We start from the raw sequence: 19,383 nt of genomic DNA, 5'->3' as shown, positions 1-19,383 counted from the left end.
ATCAATACCTTCTGACCAATCAGAATCCAATTCAACTATACAGGGGGAAAAAAAAAGGACAAAAAATGTGTGCGAAATTAATTTTAATGACTAATTGAGCTGTATTTATTTTTTTTTATAAAATAGAATTGTGAGAGAAAATGTGTTCAGCGCAAAAAGACAACACCAAATAATATTTTCCACACTTCTAATTATTTGCTGAATGGTTGTCTTGTTGTGCGAGCCATTATTTGGATTCCTCTGTCATGTGCCAAAAGCGCTGCCAGTCCTGCTGCATGCAGGAAGTGTCTAAACGCCACCGGTTTGTCTCGTGCAAGTCCAGCGACGACAGAATGATATCTAACCTAGGCCAAGGCAGTGTTTTGGCCTAAAGGAACACGCAGGCATGGCTGCGGTAGTGACTGGTCTAAAAAGGAGCCAGAGAAGTCTCTGATTCATTTACACACCTAGACACATACACACTTGTTATTGGCAAGCTTTTCAGCTTGGAGCGTAAACCCACACTAATTTGTGTTGATAAAAGAGACAGACTCTAAGCCTGCATTATTTACTCCTTAGAAATGGATAGCTCTGTTCTCAGCTACCTCACCTTCCCTAAAGCCTGGCTGAATGGCACGCCTGTGTCTGAGCTAACACGCTGGACGTGCGAGCAATTTAAAGTGGATTCAAATAGAGTTGATAAATAAATGTATTTGCTTTTTTTTTTTTTTTTTTGGTTAATGTGATAAAACTCTGGATGGCATGTGGAGTGTCGCTGCTACACAGCTCCATCATTCCTGATTTCATCCTAAACTCTCTCATTATATCCCTCTCTCACCTAGGCTTCCTCAGGGTGCTCTGGTTTCCTCCAACCGCCTGAAAACACCCAGGCAGGCAAACTTGATGCGTGAAAATTGCCCGGAGGTGTAAATGAGTGTTGCAGTGATAAAGCAATGATTAAAGATGAATGAGTAATAAAACGTGTCCTCACAGCCAACAAGTCTAGTCTTGCTTCTTACTAATTCATGTGTCTGTAATACCCCGAAAATGTACTTTCAACAAAAAAGGAGCCGGTGAAGAAAAGTCATTTCAGACTTTTGCCCTTGCTCTGACCTCTCTAATGCGAATCTCAGACAAAAGTATAGATAGACAACCTGATCCGCCCAGTAGAGGCAGCGTTCTCAATCTCTTTTAGTTTATTCCATTTGTCAAATCAAAATTGGTTCTTTTTTCTCTCATATTCAATACTGTTTTTACTGGTGTTGCCACGGTACAGAAATCAGTTCAGTGATTAATCATGTCAGATTTATTTCAGATTCAGGTTAGATAAAGGCAAATGAACAGATGCACTGGGGGGGCAATAAAGAGGAATCTAACTGTTATTAAAGCGTGCTTGACTTTGGCCCTGCCCCACGTTCCAACTGACCTTGTAGCACGACTCGGCTCCACCCATCATCCCTCAAGATACAAGCAAGTCATCCATCAATATGGACCTGACTGCTGGAACAGACCTCCGTTCTCTGTCCAAACAGCTGAGTCACTGCCTGTCATTAAATCCTCACCAAGCACTGAAACAAGCACTGAACAAAATCATTTTAAAACTGAACACATACTATGTTTTGTTTTTCATTTTGTATCTGATTGTAATTTTAATGGATTAATATTCTCCTGCACTTGTAAAAAATAAAAATAAAAATATGAAACTTGGAAACAAAGATAAAAAACAACTGCTATTTTTATTTTGGCTTAATATCATATAATTTTAAGTTAGTATCCCTTTATATTACTATAAAATCATTCACGTAAGTGTAATTAATGGTATATTAGCTTAATTATAATTAGCAAACTCCTGAATTTTCCGAAAGCTATTTTTTACCCTTAATCAGAGATTTTATTAATATTTATAATGTTGAATTTATCTTTTTTTTATGCAAATATTTATGATTTACTTATTTAAAAATATTTTTTATTTGTATTTTCAGTGCAACACTGCTGCATTGATAGGAACTTGTATGCAAATATATATATATATTGTAATAAATATCTATAGAAATATAAACTCACTGTACACTTTATTAGGAACACATCAACACTGATCAAATATGCAGTAATCCAAAGAGCCAATCATGTGTCGGTGGTACAATGTATAATATCATACAGGTCAAGAGCTTCAGTCAACGTTCACATCTAATGTGTGGAACCTGATGTGATCTTCTGCTGTTGTATCACATCCACCACAAAGTATGATGTGCTTTCTGAGATGCTTTTCTGATCACCATGGTTGTAAAAAGTGTGTTCTAGTCTGCTCATTCTCCACTGATCTCGCTCATTAACGCTGTGTTCCACCCTGCAGACCCTGTGCACACAGGATGATTTTTTTTCTTTGTTTGTTTTCCACACCATTCTGTGCTTTAGAGACTGTTATGTGTGAAAATCCCAGGAGATCCACAGTTTCTGTAATACCCAAACTAGCCCATCTGGCACAAACAACCATGGCATGATTAAAGTCACACAGAACACACTTTTTCCCCATTCTGATGATTGATCTTGACTTGTAGCCGCATTGTTTTATGCATTCAGCTGCAACCTGATTGGCTGATTGGATGGCTGCATAAATAAGCAGGTGAACAGGTGTTCCAAATAAAATGTATAAAAAGTATATACCAGGAAAACTTGGATTATGGTGATTTCATATTTTCGTCTGATTGCCCATCCCTAAATATAATAACTTGAATAATAAAAATGGAAAATTCAAGTTAAATTAAAATAAAGACACACTAAATGGACAAAAGTTTGTGGACACATGTAATAAGATTTTGATGTCCTTTTTGAACATCCCATTTCACAATTTCACCCAAACTCACTGTTATAACAACCTCCACTCTTTTGGAAAGTTGTTCCAATACAAGTTAGTAGTTTGTTAATGGAGATTTGTGCTCATTCAGCCACAAGAGCTTTAGAAATGTCTGATGTAGGGTGAGGAGGCATCGGGTTCAAATTCATCCCAAAGGTGTTCAATCGGATTTAATAGTGATCTTCCACTCCAACTCATGTAATCCAAATCCAAATCTGTGCTTGTGGAGATTTGTGCTCATTCAGCCACAAGGGTGTTAGTAAAATCAGGTACTGATGTAGATGAGGTGAGGAGGCCTTGGGTGCACTCAGTGTTCACATTCATCCCAAAGTTATTTATTCAATAAGGTTGAGTTCAGAGTTTCATAGCAGGCCACTCAAGAACTTTCACTCCAACCCCTGTAAACCATATCTTTATGGTTTTGTGCACATTTGCATTGGTTCAAGTGAAGTGAAAAATTTATTCTACCGCATACAAAGGCATCCTATACAATCGTGTGCCTTTAACTGTGTGGCAACAGTTTGGGAAAGAATCACATATGGTTCGAAAATTCAGTTGTCCCAATACTTTTGCCGATAGAGTGCATGTCTAAATATCGATCAGCACTATCCTGAATTAATAAGTTAAATAAATACTTTCAAATAAACAAGATATAAGTTAAAGACAGTAAAATAATGGCAAAATTTAATAACAATTTAAAATAATTTAATTTTTGTGTACCATTTAATAACAAATGGGACACAAAAAAAAGTAAAGAAAAAGCACAGAAAGAAAAGCACATTGAAGGAGTGGGCCTTATACAGTACTCTATTGATTGTGTGCAAAAATGACAGGCTGTAACAAAACAAAAAAAGTAAATGGTTCTTAAATAGATGGAAAAGAGGAAGAATGGCTTTAAGTGTGGAAGAGACAAGAGCTGGTCTGAAATAGGCGAAACAGTGAAGGAGTAAAGTGGAAGAAGTGAAACAGAGGCCGGCAGGGGTTATAAATATAAATTGGCACAGATCCATGTAGTGCTTTACAAACTGCTAATAAACCCTCAGATCAATTCTCTGTTTAACTGGGACGCCAGTAAAAGCAAGTCGAATATAGGAAAGAGATATCATCTCCAGTTTTTCGAGTGCTACAAGCCTGAACAGCTCCATTGAAACTAACAGCGGGTATAAGACGGTAATGACTGACAGAGAATCTGAATTACAAGTAATTGTGCTGAAGGGGTTTCAAAGTCGGAACATTTCCCAGTCTATAAATGCCTTGGTAGTAACTGACCATTCAAAAACACACACGCTGGCGGTGAAAATGAAAAATAATAGAAAATAAATTTAAAAAAGCATTTACAGAACTAAGAATAAAAACTGAGACAGCATATATTCATTCAACTTGTCTTCTAAATCACACTTATTCATTATAATCGAATCAGATATAACGATCGAGCTACTGCTTTTATAGAACAGTTCTATAAACAAGAAATTTAGATTAAAGGAGTGACATTTCAGTCACAATATGTGCAATTTTTCTGTTTGTTTTTGCTGGTGAAAATAAATCCCAGTATTACTTTATAGCATATCGGCTACCGGGCTATCTAGCATCTATTCAACTATTTTTAATGGACCATCTTTTATTTTTTTTTCATGTCAAACGTGGTGGTTCTAATTCGACTCTAGTAATTGTTCCAATTTTAAAAGTTCAAACACAATGCAATATTCCAGTGTACAGTAAATAAAGAATAAAAAGCACTTATACAGGGTTTCTGCAAGTTTCACAAAGTCAAACTTTATACTTTTTAAGACCTTTTTGAGATCATTATGAAATTTATTACCTACATCACATCAAAAATGCAAAAATGTTTGTTAGCAACTGGCCTTAACCAAGCCTTAAATTAATTTTTTTTTAAGTGAAGTATTACTAAACAAAACATGCTTTTTAACTTACTCTCTAATGTTTCTAAGCGTGTGTAGGATACATATACTTTAATATATTGTTTAACACCATTCAGAAATAAATAAAAATATAACATGTCAGGGAGCCACCAGCCACACCTTCACCAGACCCACCTATCACCCCAAGTAGCTCTCCATCATACCAACCACCTGCACCTGGCACTCATCAGCCTACACCCTACTTAAGTTCCGTTCTCCCTCCAAGTCACCGTCCGTTGGAGAACAGAGTCGGACTACTCAAGCCACAGATTACCTGCCTCACGTAGGATTGCTACCTTTTGATGGACTTTGCATGTTCTACGAACTTTGCCTTTCATAAAGATTACCAGGTATAGTTGGACCTGTATGTACTGTTTTGGTTTGCAGTTTCTTCCCTTTTGCATTACCATTCATTAAAACCTTCCTTCTGCTGAACTCCGGTTTCCGGCACGTTCTTCCGCCTTACAATGAGATACCTGATGTTGAGTTATGGAATCAGTTACTAAGTGAAAATACATAGATGTTAATGTAGAATTTGCTTATGGGACTTTTCAACTATTCCTATAGAGTAATTTAAGAGGTCAGTTTTGTGCTTATCTGTTTAAATGTAAATGCATCTAGTATTAAACACATTTTAAATAACTAAGAAATAACCTTTCATTTTGATGTTAATTCTGTTGTGTAATTGTAATAAACATTTAATAAAAAAATATTTTACATTTTCCTTATTCCTTGATTATTTGCCGCTTATACAGTATATACCATTAATGTATTTAAAATTAGGCAAACAATTCCAATAAGATATATTTAAAATGATATAAAATAACTTCTATTGTTCCAAATGACTCATAACATGAATCTAATGGATCCAAATCCAAACTGATCAAATTACATACATTATACATGATTAAGGTGCAAATGTAGATGTTGTGCATGAGCCTTACAGTCGACAAAAAAATGTAATAAAATAAAAAATACCCTAAATAGCAGCAAGTTGGTGTGTAATTCTTCCTGCAATACTGACTCAGCAAAAAGGAAGATTTAGATGAAAAGATGTGAAGATTTTACAATGTAAGGTATTTTCTATGTTTATAAATGATTTACATAAAAAGATTTTTATGATTTAATCGGTCTTGATTTAATAAATATCTGCCAGAACTGCAGTTATGGGTGAATTAACTATTTCCCGACTACTAAAAAAACTATATATATATATAATGTGTAACTTTGATCATTATAATACATCACACTGTCAAATGACTATGTGCATCATGTTTTACAGATTATGTGTATGTATTTTGAACAGCTTTGACATCTTGACATACATTTTACTTTGCTAATTTGCTAATTCTTGAACGTGGGAATGTTCTCTGAATGTAACGCTTATAGAATTTCTCATTAAAACAAATCTGTTTGCAAATATTTTTAACTTGCATCATTAAAAGTTTGACTGCATGCATCACATTTAAGCAAATATTTTAGCAAATATGCCGATGCTTTGCACATTTAATCTTCTGTATTACGAAAGTTGTCTACATTTAAGCTTTCTTAAAATTTGAAAGGTTTGGATTAATGTTAAAACAAATTGTGTACATGAAGTGAAACACATTTTCATGCTGAGTTATGATCTTTTTACTATTTCAGAGACCTCATCTGTGTTACATCATTCCACATTTTTGCATTTTTGACTCCGGTTTGTGTCAATCACTAATTCCAGTATGTTTTTTTTCTTAAACATTTTTCCTTTTCCTTTTCCAAAGATATTAAAAGGAAATATACAGTATCTCATTTCAGCATCCAATGTAATGTATCTTCTTAAGGGACAATACTATAGAATTAAAACTTGGATATATTTTAGAGTAGTCAATATGCAGCCTGTATAGCAGTACAGATTTACTGTCCTCTGTGAAAAAAAAAACTCAAGATACAGCCATTGTTGTCAAAATAGCTGGCAACAAAAGTCCCTTAATTAACCGCAGCTCCCCAGTACCATCAGCCCAGACCATGATGCTTCACCACCATTCCTGATTGTAGGCAAGACACAGTTTTCTTGGTGCTCCTCACCAGGGCTCACCTCCTGTACATAACCTACAGATTTTTTTTAATGATTTGCTCATGCGCATGTTCTGTTGTTCTGTTTCCTTTTTGACTAATTTGTCTATTTATACCCTGCGGTGTCTTTGTCTTGATCATTGTGAGACTTGAGGTTTATCTAGGTTTCTGTCTCATATGTAGTTAATCATGCTTTGTTGTTGTCTTCCTGTGTTCTGACCTCAATATTTTAATGCTGATTACTGAATTCATGTTAATTAATCACACACACACACACACACACACACACACACACACACACACACACACACACACTTGTGTCCTGCCTGAACTGCACTTTACGTTCATTGAAAGCATGACTATATTTTGAAGGGCTTTTCTGATTCCTCACACACTCATTACACACTCTTGGCATCCAGACAATTAGTTTCCAAACATTTAGCTAAATTACTTTGCATTTTGTAAAACCTGCACAAAATGTTTGCTAGTTTGAGATTACTTTCTGATCTTGCAATCCAGTTCATCCCAGAGCAGTCCAGAAGGATTTAGGTTTCTGGGCAGGACATACCATGATAGAAAACACTGGAACAGATTTCAGCCTTCTGTTCAAGTGAAGGGAAAATATAATTCTACTGCATCCAAGGACACCCTATACAACTGTGTGTCTGTATGAAGTACAGTATATACAGAGAATAATATAAAACTGACCCTTGAGGTACAGTAAAAGAAGATGGTTACTGGTCTCATCTGTCAGACAGTATTTTGAAGGCCAAGCTTGAGGAGACAATGCAGTGATCCTTGAAGTGAAGGATAAAGTAAACGCAAGCACTGAAGTGCAACAAAATTATCAACCGAAAGTGGCGAGTCACTGAAAGAGCTGTTTTACATTAAAACTGAGACTGAAATTTCTCCTGAATGTTAACTGCAACTAAAAAGAAATAAAATATTATCCATAGTTAAAAGAAGTGCAATTCGGAGATGGTCAAAGGTTTATAAGAGCTGTTAGTTACAGGTTAAATGATCATGATGCTTTGCTGATTTAAAAAGCTCTCATGAGGACCAAATGATTTAAACAGCGTTGCATTTTCCATACTTTTTGATGCATTGGGATAAGGCTACATTAGCGTGGCTGTGATTCGTTAGCAGGAGCATTAATTCAATTCTATTCAATTCATTTTTATTTGTATAGCACTTTTAACAATGAACATTGTCTCAAAGCAGCTTTACACAGATAATGTGGTGATAATAATGAATAAGATGTTCTTTATAAGTGTGAGTTTGTCCCTGGTGAGACTGTGGTGAGAAAAAAAAACTCCCTGAGATAGCATAAGGAAGAAACCTTGAGAGGAACCAGACTTAAGAGGGAATCCATCCTCATTTGGGTTGCACCGAATGTCTATTTATTGCAGATATACGATGTTGCGGGGTACAGTAATGGTCAGTGTAGGAGACTGTTGACATTAACAACAGTCCAAATCCATCCTCAAAGCTCCCGTTCTTACTCCGGAATTTTATTGAACCACCCAAGGCCTTGAGGAGAAACCGTTCCCAGCTGCACAGAGTGGCCTCCAATCGAAGAGGCAGGCCTGGACAAAGTGGGAAGATCCACGGAGGGAAAAGGGGCAGGAACAGTAAAGAACAGTAGAACAGTAGAGATGATATCTATGCTAGAAGACAATATGTAATTTATTCCCTTGTCCCACTTTCCCATTCTGGCTTGAAAGACCTACCCAGCTTTATATAGACCGCTTCAGTTTGCGAGTGAAAGGTATCGACAGTCTCACTCGTAAAGAAAGATAGGGGCTGGCTAAAGGCAAGAAGGACATAATATGCGACTCAATTCCAGCTCCGTCGCCGGTTCTGAGGCGATGACAAAGTTTCTGCGGATGTCCGTATAATTAGTCAGCTTCTGTTTGATGAGCTCAAACAATTCCATCAAGGATTTGTTGAATCAGTAGAGGGAGAAGGGATATTCGGCTTGACTCTTGATTAAAAGAATAATTCTCTGTTTGGTCTGTAACTCTTATAAGGAAATAATCCCTTAGGTAAAAGGGACTTAAGATGAGAGAGAATCAATTGTTCCTCTGAACACTGTATTTTGAAAGCCTAATACATTTTGCTTTTGAAAATTTGAGAGAAAATTTTTTTTTTTTTTTTTTTTTTCGTGAACTCATGGTGTCAGATCCTGCAATTCTCTTTTCCTTTGAGTAAATATTTGGGCATAATTCGGATTGCAAATTCTAAATTTATGCTTTGCTCTACACTGCTATCGCGTCATTGGAGGGGAGACAAACACTTGCCACACGCACACACACACACACACACACACACACACACACACACACACATGCAGCTTCCAAATTGGTATTCTGGGGCTGATTTGAGCAAAAAGCCAAGCATGAGTCACTGCCAACATCCATACTGATTCTTCAATTAGAGAGCGACATACAGGCTGAATGCATTTCCGTACAGAGCCATGGTGATTTAGTCTTACGTTTCATACTTTCATAATGACAGCGCTTTGTGACATCCCCAAAGATCTGACACGGCTGCTGAATGACCCTAATTAGCCGCCACGCAGTATGTTACCTTGAATGCTTTCTAGAGCACATGGTAACCACTAGACTGTGTTCTGACGTGTAATTAGCATGAACCGGCTATTATTGTGTTCTGCAGTACGCAGGAAATAGACTTAGGCGTGATGTCTACCTTTAAAACGGACAAGAGTCTTCTGAATGATAAAGATTTATAAAGATGGCTTGTATAAGGGTGCTGATGTGACTACTGGTTCAATGCAATGCTAATTGACTTGCACTCCATTAACACATAATACACTATATAGCCAAGTACTGGGACACCTGATGTTTTCAGCCATAGGTGTTTCTTCTCCAAACTGTTGGCACAATGTTGAAGGGACACCACTGTATAAAATGTCTTTGCTATAGAGCTCTGACCCCAACCAAAAATCTAGTGACATTTCCAGAAGAGTGGAGTTTATTCTAATTGTGAATGAAGACTAAACGTGGAATGAGATGTTAAAAAAACACATAAACATTTGTGCTCAGGTGTCCACCAACTGTTATCCATATAGTGTATTACATATAATTTCATCCTAGTCCATGTTCAACAAACATACATTAAGAGTGTCTACATCAAAACTCTTTACTTTTCTGGCACTGAGATGGTGGACAAAGAACAGTGGAACCTCGGATTATGAACGCTCTGCAGTACGTAAGTTTAGTTAGTTCGTTTCCAACTTGGCGACAGCAAAGGAGTTTCTTTAGATCAGTTTTTAGTAAAAATTTAAAAGTCAAAAGCTGAAAGTGATTAAAAAAAGTAAACAAACTAAAGATAGTGAAAGGCTTCCCAAATCATAATTGAAGGGGATTCCCCTGCTGAAAAGACTCAAATATTAATCTTTACACAACAATCTATTAATAAAATGATATTAATGAGTCCAACACTGATTGATATCTATTACAAATTATCATGAACATGAAACCTTGTTTTCAATTACTTAAAAAAAGAAATCACGCAATTAAGACCACGTGTGTTGTGGCGAGTTCGAGTCTGGAGTTTCTTTCATTATTTATTCCTTTCAAAATGTTCTTGCTGTTGAACTGAGGCTGAACTGTATGTTGGTGATGAGTAGATACACACCAAGCGAGAATGAAAACAAGTTTGAAACAGAGTATGTGCTCGACCCTGATTGGTTGTTGCAGAGTGATTGACCAGATAAGTTTTTATCCTCATAAAAAAAAAAGAGACGACTGATTTGTGGAAATGGATTTGAGAAAAAAGATATTTGACTTTGAAATGTATTGAAGTTAAAGTTAAATTCTCCCCGAATAGAAATACTTCAGTAAAGTACAGATACGTGAAAAAGTCACATGAGTACAGTAACGAATTACATTGACTTCGTTACTGTCCACCGCTGGTCACTTCAACTACGGTTGAAGACCTCTTCCTGAAAAACTGAACAAGCACTTATTTTAACTGTTTGTTTAAAAAAACTCAACAGAGTTTAGGCTGATAGTATCATTAAATTGCAACCTAGTTGCTAACCAGTCTTGATTTATTAATTGATAGAGACTTCATAGCACTTTTGTACGTCGCTTTGCATTAGGGCGTCTGCTAAATGCTGTAAATGTAAATGTACATGAACTGATCACACAAACTCAGCAGACGATATTGTGGTCCTCGATGACAATCTGTACAAGACCAGCAAAAACTCTTACGGTGTTTAAACAGTACCTTTGTGAGGTGTGAGGGTAACCGACCCTAGAGTGTAGTCATTTAGAAAAGTCCAACGTACTGTGATTCGCTCACACACAAAGGTATGCAAGTGCTCAAATAAACTGCTGCTTGTGAGAGCACTTCAGTTCAGCAAACACTGAGCACTAAGGATACATGGATACTTCCAGGGTCTACATAGATAATGATAGGTGAGTGGAAATAACAGCTATTGTTCTCGATGATCAGCCGATGCTGACAACAATGACGCAGTGACAGCACGCAGCTGTACAGAAGTGCCTTCCTGAAGTACTTTTTTCCTCCACTGAGTCTATTAGACTAAGTGTGTGAACATGCAAGTTTGCACTTTTCATGATTGCTATGAAGGATAAAGCAGGGGAAAAAAAACACTTCATGACAGCCCTACCCTATAATACAATAGGCTATAATACTGCAGATCAACAGCAGTAATAGTATAAAAAAAACGTGTTCATACTCAATCTGAAAAGAAAAGAATAGAAAGGAAAGGAAAACAAAAAAAAAAAATAGAAAAAAAGAAAAAATAAGAAAAGAAAAAATATAGCTCTAGTTTGTGTTATAAAGTTTTATCTATAACTTGCCTGTTAAAATGAAAGTGTGATAGCGAAGAAGCATATAACTCAAACTCTAAAAAGCATCAGACGCTATAGTCTGGCTATAACTAGCAAGCACACTTGGAAAGTAATGCATTCAAAGTGGTGTATTCACCCACGCATCTAAGTCACGAATTCACTATAATGATGTTTTGAGAGATTTTTCAACTGTAAACTGAGCTACAGGCAGCAGGCCGCCTTTCACTACAAGCCTGTTTCATCATTCCAGATTCAGCCTGGACTCCCACATGATCTTTGCTCAGCGGTCAAACTGGCACTCCAGCTGAGCGAAGAAGAAAGATAAGGAAAACACTCAAGCGAATCATTAATAATAGGAAAACTCCTAAATCTGTGGAGTACCACCAGGACCAGACTGTTAACCTTCATTTTACCACTGCACTGCCTTCCTGGAGATTGTCAAATGTCATGAATATTCATGCGCATTCCTACATTCACTCGGGCGTACCTTCAGTGCAGTATTTTCCCTTGTAGCCGGTGTTAGTGCAGTCACACAGGACATCGCTCTGGTAGATGGAGCAGTGTCCTCCATTGCTACAAGGGTTCTGTTTGTTGCAAAGGTACTCCAGATCAATCTTCACACCTTGGCTGTCCAGAAGGACCGGAGTCGCTTCTCCTAGCTTTAGATTGGCGATCAGGCCCCGGAATGGAGGCTCGTACTTGACGGTGCTGGAGGTGAGAGCGGAAAGGCGCACATCCGGAGGAATCCCTCCCACGAAAAGGTCACTTGCCACGACCATCTCCTTACGCTTGGATTTGACCTCAGCCACCTTGACCTCACTGTCTACCGTCAGCGTGGTGTGGCGGAAGTTGCGCACCAGCTGCACCCTGTGCCAGCGCTGGTCGCTGACTCGTGTCTCCATGTGGAGCGTAGCAGGCTCGCCACAGTGCAGCGCGAAACGTAGCAGAGGGCGACCGTCGCTGATCAGCAGCTCCAGAAAGTCGCAGTTGCCACCGTCGTCCAGATACAGAAGCACGGAGTCGCTCACGTTGGTCTTCATTGCGAAGCTCAGTTCACCCGTAGCGCCAGCCTCCCAACGGCCATAGCGTGCCCACTGGCCTGGCAGGCCATCAAACTCCAGTGCCAGCGATAAAGCCGCCAGCAGCAACAGCAGCACCGAGATCCGCAGTCTCCGCCCACTACACCTCCACTTTCTTGCCATCTTCATTCAGGCACGCTCCTAATCCTGCTTTTCTGATGTTCAGAGGAGAAATTTATTCCCAGCGTGGCGCGTTAATGTATTTGGCCTTTTCGAAAATAGCACTGTGCAAATAGATGGCCTCGGATTCTAAAACTCCCTAGTATCTAACAGTTTCTTTCGACTCGGTTCTCCATCCTGATTTTTCTCCCTGTATTTCCATGAAAAGTCTTCCAACATCCAAAGACTCACAATGTTACTTGATTCCACATGTTAAATTTGCAGCCCACGTTTAAGTGAAGAACGAAATTAATTTCAGGGTTTTATTCACTGTTGGTTTGTTCGCAGTCGGCAATGCAGAAAGGACACATGACTTCCATTCACTCTTCTACGGGTCCTTCCAGAGACGCTTTGCCAATGTTCCACTGATCAAAGACACACCATTGTGGGAAGAGATGCCATTCCCACAATCCTCTGTTGCCCAGGCCTATAAAAAAACAAGCAAATAACAAGTTAAATCCTCATTAGTATCTATGAATACAAAAAAGCCAGTAAAGTATGCATAAAAAAAAAAAACAGAAATAATAGATCAAAACATTCTTATTTGTATTCCTGGCACGAGCCCATAGCTATATTATATGTTTGATCAAACTATTCCAGTCTAATCTATCAGAAGAAAAGTAGGAGAAGAAAAATACTGTTTCACAGAGCTATTTAACGATTTACTGCAGGGATACTAATCATATTTACTTGACATACTTTCCCTTAAACATTACACGAATGCTGTGGTAACAGAGATAACATTCTATAACAGGTCATATTATGGAAGGTGACCCTACTGTACATTATTACCAGAGGTGGGAATTAACAAAGTACAAATACTGTACTTAAGATGTAGATTTTTCTGATATCAGTACTTCACTTCACTATTCATTTTTCTGACAAATTTTTACTTTCAATCATTGAATTTTAACACAAATATCTTTTCTTTCTATTTCTTACATTTTCAAAAAAGGTTTGTTACTTTGGCTTTAATCAATTTTTTGAAATGTCAATATTTTTCTCCTCGTTGTGCGGCATTTTCATCCCATCAATATATTTCCTGTCATTGCGTGGCTTTTTCAATCTACCACTGGTGTCATTTCCTGGCTCTCACACACCACAGATGTAGACTAGTTTACGAATAAAACAAGAAGCAGGACAGAATGCAGTAAGAAGTATGGGGTTTACGTGGATGAGACAGAGGGAGTCAGTGATGTAAACATGACTGAGAACAGAGACCTTCCTGATCACATTGTGTTCTATATGGTGGTTGTTCAGCCTGGATACATTCATTGGGTAACAAAATCAAAAAATTATTTTGTATTAATATATTAATTACAGCTGTCAACGCAAATTTATTTTGACGTCACAAATTTTATTAACGCGCGATTAATGCAATGCGCATTTCTGTTTGACCATTTTTATACTAAATATAAATAAAAAACTGCACCGCATCACCCATTTATTAACGAATCCATTTGTTAATATATAGATATAAATAAACAAACTTTAACAAAAATAATTTTTAATCAGTTAACATTTGTATTTTATTGATGCGAGACTCTCAAATCAAACACCAAAATCTGCCATCATACACACGTCCGATAATTTACCCTCTGAGGTCGACAAACACGCCGGTGCGCCCTGTGGCATTTTTTCCTCATAACGCCGAAACGAGCTAAGTTTTTTCATTGTACAAATAAGAGCAATACATCACCTGAATCTGTAAAGGGTCTATTTTTAATTAAACCAATTAAAACAATTATCTGATGATTTACTGTCCATGTGGAAAGCTGGCAAATGTTGCGTTTGGTGTCTTGATTTACATATCAGATTGATTTGATTAAAACACCATTATTACTTTAATACATTTACAAGAATATTTTGTTTTCATGCTCTATGTTGATTTTGGTTTCACTAATAAAAAAACATACATTTGCAAAAAGCATCCATATTTGTCCATGCCCATGTTGATTAGTGTATTAAAACATGAAAAGTATTAATTTAAGGTACATTTGTAACAGATTAAAATGTGTGATTAATCTTGAGTTAACTCATGACAATCGTGATTTATCGCGATTAAATATTTTTAATCTATTGACAGCCCAAATATTAATATAAAGTGAGGTCCAGTTACCGGCTACTTTTTAGTACATGTCAGAGCCCAAACTCCTTAACTTTAACTTAAGTAAAAAGAAATGTCAGTACTATAATATATATGTATATATGTATATGTAGTATATATATACTGTATATATATATATATATATATATATATATATATATATATATATATATATATATATATATACATACACACTATACTATGTATGTTAAAACACGAGTATCTGTGAAAGATATTCACCAACATCTATGAAGTAAGAATGAAAATAAAGCACTATGCATGAAAGCGGTTGAATTCACTGAGCACTGAGCATTTTAATACAGTATCCTCACTTCCAATGTGTAGTTTATTTTTCAAATCAAGATTCAAGAAGCTTTCATTGTCATATCAACCACGTATAACTGACGCAGTATGCAGAGAAATGAAGCAACGTTTCTCCAGGTCCCTGGTGCTACATACAAACAACATAGAGCTACATAACAGAACACAGCGCTAAGGACTAAAGTAAGTTTCCTTGACACATAAAGTGCAGTGTGTGCAATCTATTACAAGCAGTGCAGGACAAGAGACTAAATAGCACCGACCAGGAGACGTTCTGCATATGTTATACAGTACAATGTGCAATTATTTTACAACACCATTAAATCCTAACTTATACTACTACTAACTTATATAACTGTACAACCCACTATCCAAATGTCCTCATGTCGTATTTTCTTTAACAACTTTATTTACAATCTAACCATAAACCTAAAGTCAGCATGGTGCATGCACATGTGCACATATATTCAAACCAAGGATACATAAAGAGAGATAAATAAATTGCTCATTGTAGCTCTGATTGCACTCGATCCAGTCATTGATCACAGTGTGGATGATGTTTGTTGCATGAATGTTCATCATCCACTCTTTGCTTAACTCTTTAAGCATAAAAAATGTTTTTAGCAAAGCATATAAGAAAATAAATAAAGGTGCTTTATAGCACAGTGAAATCTTTTTTTTTCACATATCCCAGCAATGTTAGGCGCCGGGGTCAGAGTGCAGGGTCAGCCATTAAACAGCACCCCGGGAGCATTGAAGATTAGAGGCCTTGTTTAGCGGTCCGTTACTGACAGCTTGGCAATACCAGTGCTTGAACCCCCAACCTTTCAATTAGTAGCCCAGAGCCTTAACCACTTAGACAGTAAAGAGTCGCAGATAGTCCAAAAAAAAAAAAAAAGCTTACAAGCCCATTTCTGTTCTCATCAACTTCAAGAAAAATTAAAGCCTGTACAATAAACTCAACTTCACACGCCCTGAGAAATTAACTCCATCACACCAAATGTGAGTCTAATTTCTCATTTTGCTTCAGAATTAATGACTGCGATCGTGTATAATACTTCTCTAAAGACCTCAGAAGTGATAAAAGCAGCTTTCTGTCTGTCGACTGTGGTGTCTTCTCCTCCGGGGACAACTTTCCAACCAATGCTGTTAAAAAAGAAAAAAGAAAAAAGCGCTCATTCTTTCTGGAGCGTTCCTAGTCTAAAAACTCAACGAAACAATGAAACAGATGTTTCACATGTGATGTGTCTACAGAAAGTAGTTTCTAGGAATGTTATGCAGAAGTCACAGGATTTAGTAACTATTAATGTCTTTGGTGCAGCCTGCAGTGTTCATCAGCTGTTCTGCACAAAAGAAAAGGGGGTGGGAGGGTAAATGAGACTCTTCCAGAATAATTGGAATGAAAAGTAGTTCAATTTAGATCAGATTGCCTTCTATGACAGTCAGTCCTTCGCCAATTCAAATATATCATCCATGTAATTTCTTTTTTAACACAGGAGATGAGCGAGCGGGTTACGTTTGCTCGGGGACCGTGAACACTAGACGCAAAGCTGGTAGGAAAAAAATACATTTAAAAAACAAATGCAGAATACCAAAGTGTCATGTGAAGTAGGAGTTATGCTCAGTGTTTCCTTCATACCTCATATAACACCAGGCAAAGTCAGCGTGCTTTCGCTCGGGATTTGAAACCGAAGAGATATGGCCTTGTTAAACATAATGCACATTTTAATTACAGCTACGTTAGGATTCCAAATAGAGACAAATCCCGTCCTCGCTCCTTCTCCCGCTCGCTCTCTCTTTCTGCTCAGTCTTTGTCATTAAGGTCATTATCTGCCCTTGAGCATGATGCATCACTTCATCATGGAGCATAATGATGAGCCGAGTCAGAGAGCCAGACCTAACAAAGCGTTCTGCATGTTTTCCTGTAGTCATGGTGGCGCAAGTCATCTGTATTGCGCCGTTACCAGGGATCTAATGATATAAAACCATATATTCAAAGGACACCATCGTTCAGCATAATTAATAGCTGAAGTATTTCTAAAGCATGTGATTGCCATGGTCAAGAATTTCAATGTGGTACTGAGAGAACAACCTGAATACCTGACTCTGATTACTTCAAGCTGATGGTGATATAATGATATCAATGATATGATAAATTGATATTATAGATAGCATAAAATAATCACAAACTGACTAGAAACTGATATAATGTTTCAAATTGTAAAAAAAAATGTTGAAATATGGTTTCTGAATTTATTATTATTACTATTATTACTTTTACCCATTAGGTGTTATAATAACCTTCACTCTTCTGGGAAAGTCTCTCCACTAGATTTTGGATTGTTCTTTTAGAGATTTGTGCTCATTCAATCACAAGGGTGTTAGTAAAGTTAGGTAATGATGTAGGTGAAGTGACGAGGCCTGAAATGCAGTCAGAAATAATTTATCCCAAAGGTGTTCAATAAGGTTGAAGTCAGAGGTCTGTAGCAGGCCACTCAAGATCTTCCAATAAAACCCATTTCTTCATGAAGCTGGCTTTGTGCACAGGAGCATTGTCCTGTTGGGACGGGTTTGGGTCTGTATGTAATGCAACTGCATTCAAAGACATTTTATACAATTGTGTGCCTCCAACTTTGTGGCAACAGTTTGGGTTGGAAAACCCAGGTGTCCCAATACTGTTGTTCATATGGTGTATTTTAAAGATATATTTACAGTAGCAAAAAGGACATGCCACACATTTAACATTCCACAAAGGCTCTGTCCAGCCTCATACCCACCCATTCTATATTTGCTCTTAGGGATTGATAAAGTCCATCCATCCATCCATCCATCCATCCATCCATCTCATCCCTCTAATCCACTCTTAAAACCTATTTAATCCACCCTCAACTTCGACAATCCGCCACTTAAGGCTAAAAAAAAAGTGATAGGATTAAATAAAAATAGAATAACTATTTATTTTTTTGGAGAGAATGAATTCGAACAAATAAATAATTACAACTAAACACACGAATAAATTAATTGATTGATAAATCAATATTTTTTATAAACATCAAATGAGTACATTAAATTTTTAAATGCAACAAAGGTGTTTTGCTCTGCCATATACTTCAGTTCCTACTGTATATCAGTGAAAGGTCTTTGAGAATCATGTGATATTTGTATTGATTTTTCCTACCCGTATTTCAATTCCAAGTAATAAGCATTTGAGCTGATTAGCAGAGTGATGATTCCTATCACACCCAAGTCGTGCTCTTTCTTTAGTAGCCCCCATATCCGTAAGAACTGTACTCATTAAGACTCTGATGCTCATACAGAATACGCTTTATTTTATAATATCCAGATATAATCTATTATCTCATTATTTTAAACAGGTTATATTTGGGTCCCTTGAAAAGCTTTTTCTTGGTGCTGGTTGTTTTTTCTGTGCCCTGTCACCTCTGGATTGCTCATTACAGCTCTGAACAGAAATCCACACCCGGATTACTGTAAAGCAAATTTCCTTCACGGTCTATTGTTAAAAGTGCTATACAAACAAAATGGAATCGAATTGAATACGAGTCATTCACATCAGCAGTTATTGATCGAGTTTCTTAGCATGGGATCACACGTACACTACAGATAAATGCAGTAGATAAAAAAAAAAAAAAAAAACAACCCTGCAGAGTCTCTTTAATGTGCTGATCACACCTTGCTTCCGAAATCAATATGCCGGTATATCAGAGATTTGCAATAACAATGCGGTTAGGAGCAAAGCACAGGGATGCGCTGAGATAAAAAATGCTTCCGCGGCATGCATGCAAAAATAGGGCCTTTGCAAACAGACCTTTGCTGGAGAGGTACGAGAGGTTCCTTTGATCCGGTTTCTACTTAAAGATCACACATGGCTTAGTCGATTCTTTTTCAATTAACAATCGCAGGCCTGCTTGGCATTCCTTCCTCTCTCTGTTCGTTTTAATTAGATTAATCAAATCTGCATGATTAAAAAACAAAGGGTTCCTCAGCCACCCACATGCCACAACTGACAGTTCCAGAGAAACGTCTCCTCACCGAGCGTTCCCCGAGTTGG

The 19,383-nt window shown here is 37.2% G+C and overlaps 1 protein-coding gene across 8 annotated transcripts in view; it reads right to left on the bottom strand.

Moving 5' to 3' along the window:
- nrxn2a (neurexin 2a) overlaps positions 1 to 19,383 on the bottom strand; it is a 399,544-nt gene that overhangs the window by 311,030 nt on the left and 69,131 nt on the right. For all 8 annotated transcript variants that reach the window (XM_046867424.1, XM_046867425.1, XM_046867418.1 and 5 more), the window contains exon 2: positions 12,136 to 13,313. In XM_046867424.1, the coding sequence (XP_046723380.1) occupies positions 12,136 to 12,856 (721 nt within the window). In that variant the 5' untranslated portion in view covers positions 12,857 to 13,313. The remainder of the gene's footprint in view (positions 1 to 12,135; positions 13,314 to 19,383) is intronic.

Source organism: Silurus meridionalis, chromosome 15 (genome assembly GCF_014805685.1).
Source record: "Silurus meridionalis isolate SWU-2019-XX chromosome 15, ASM1480568v1, whole genome shotgun sequence".
Classification (NCBI taxonomy): Eukaryota; Metazoa; Chordata; class Actinopteri; order Siluriformes; family Siluridae; genus Silurus; species Silurus meridionalis.
Note: the sequence above shows the minus strand (reverse complement) of the source record. Positions and strands in the feature narration are given on the sequence as shown.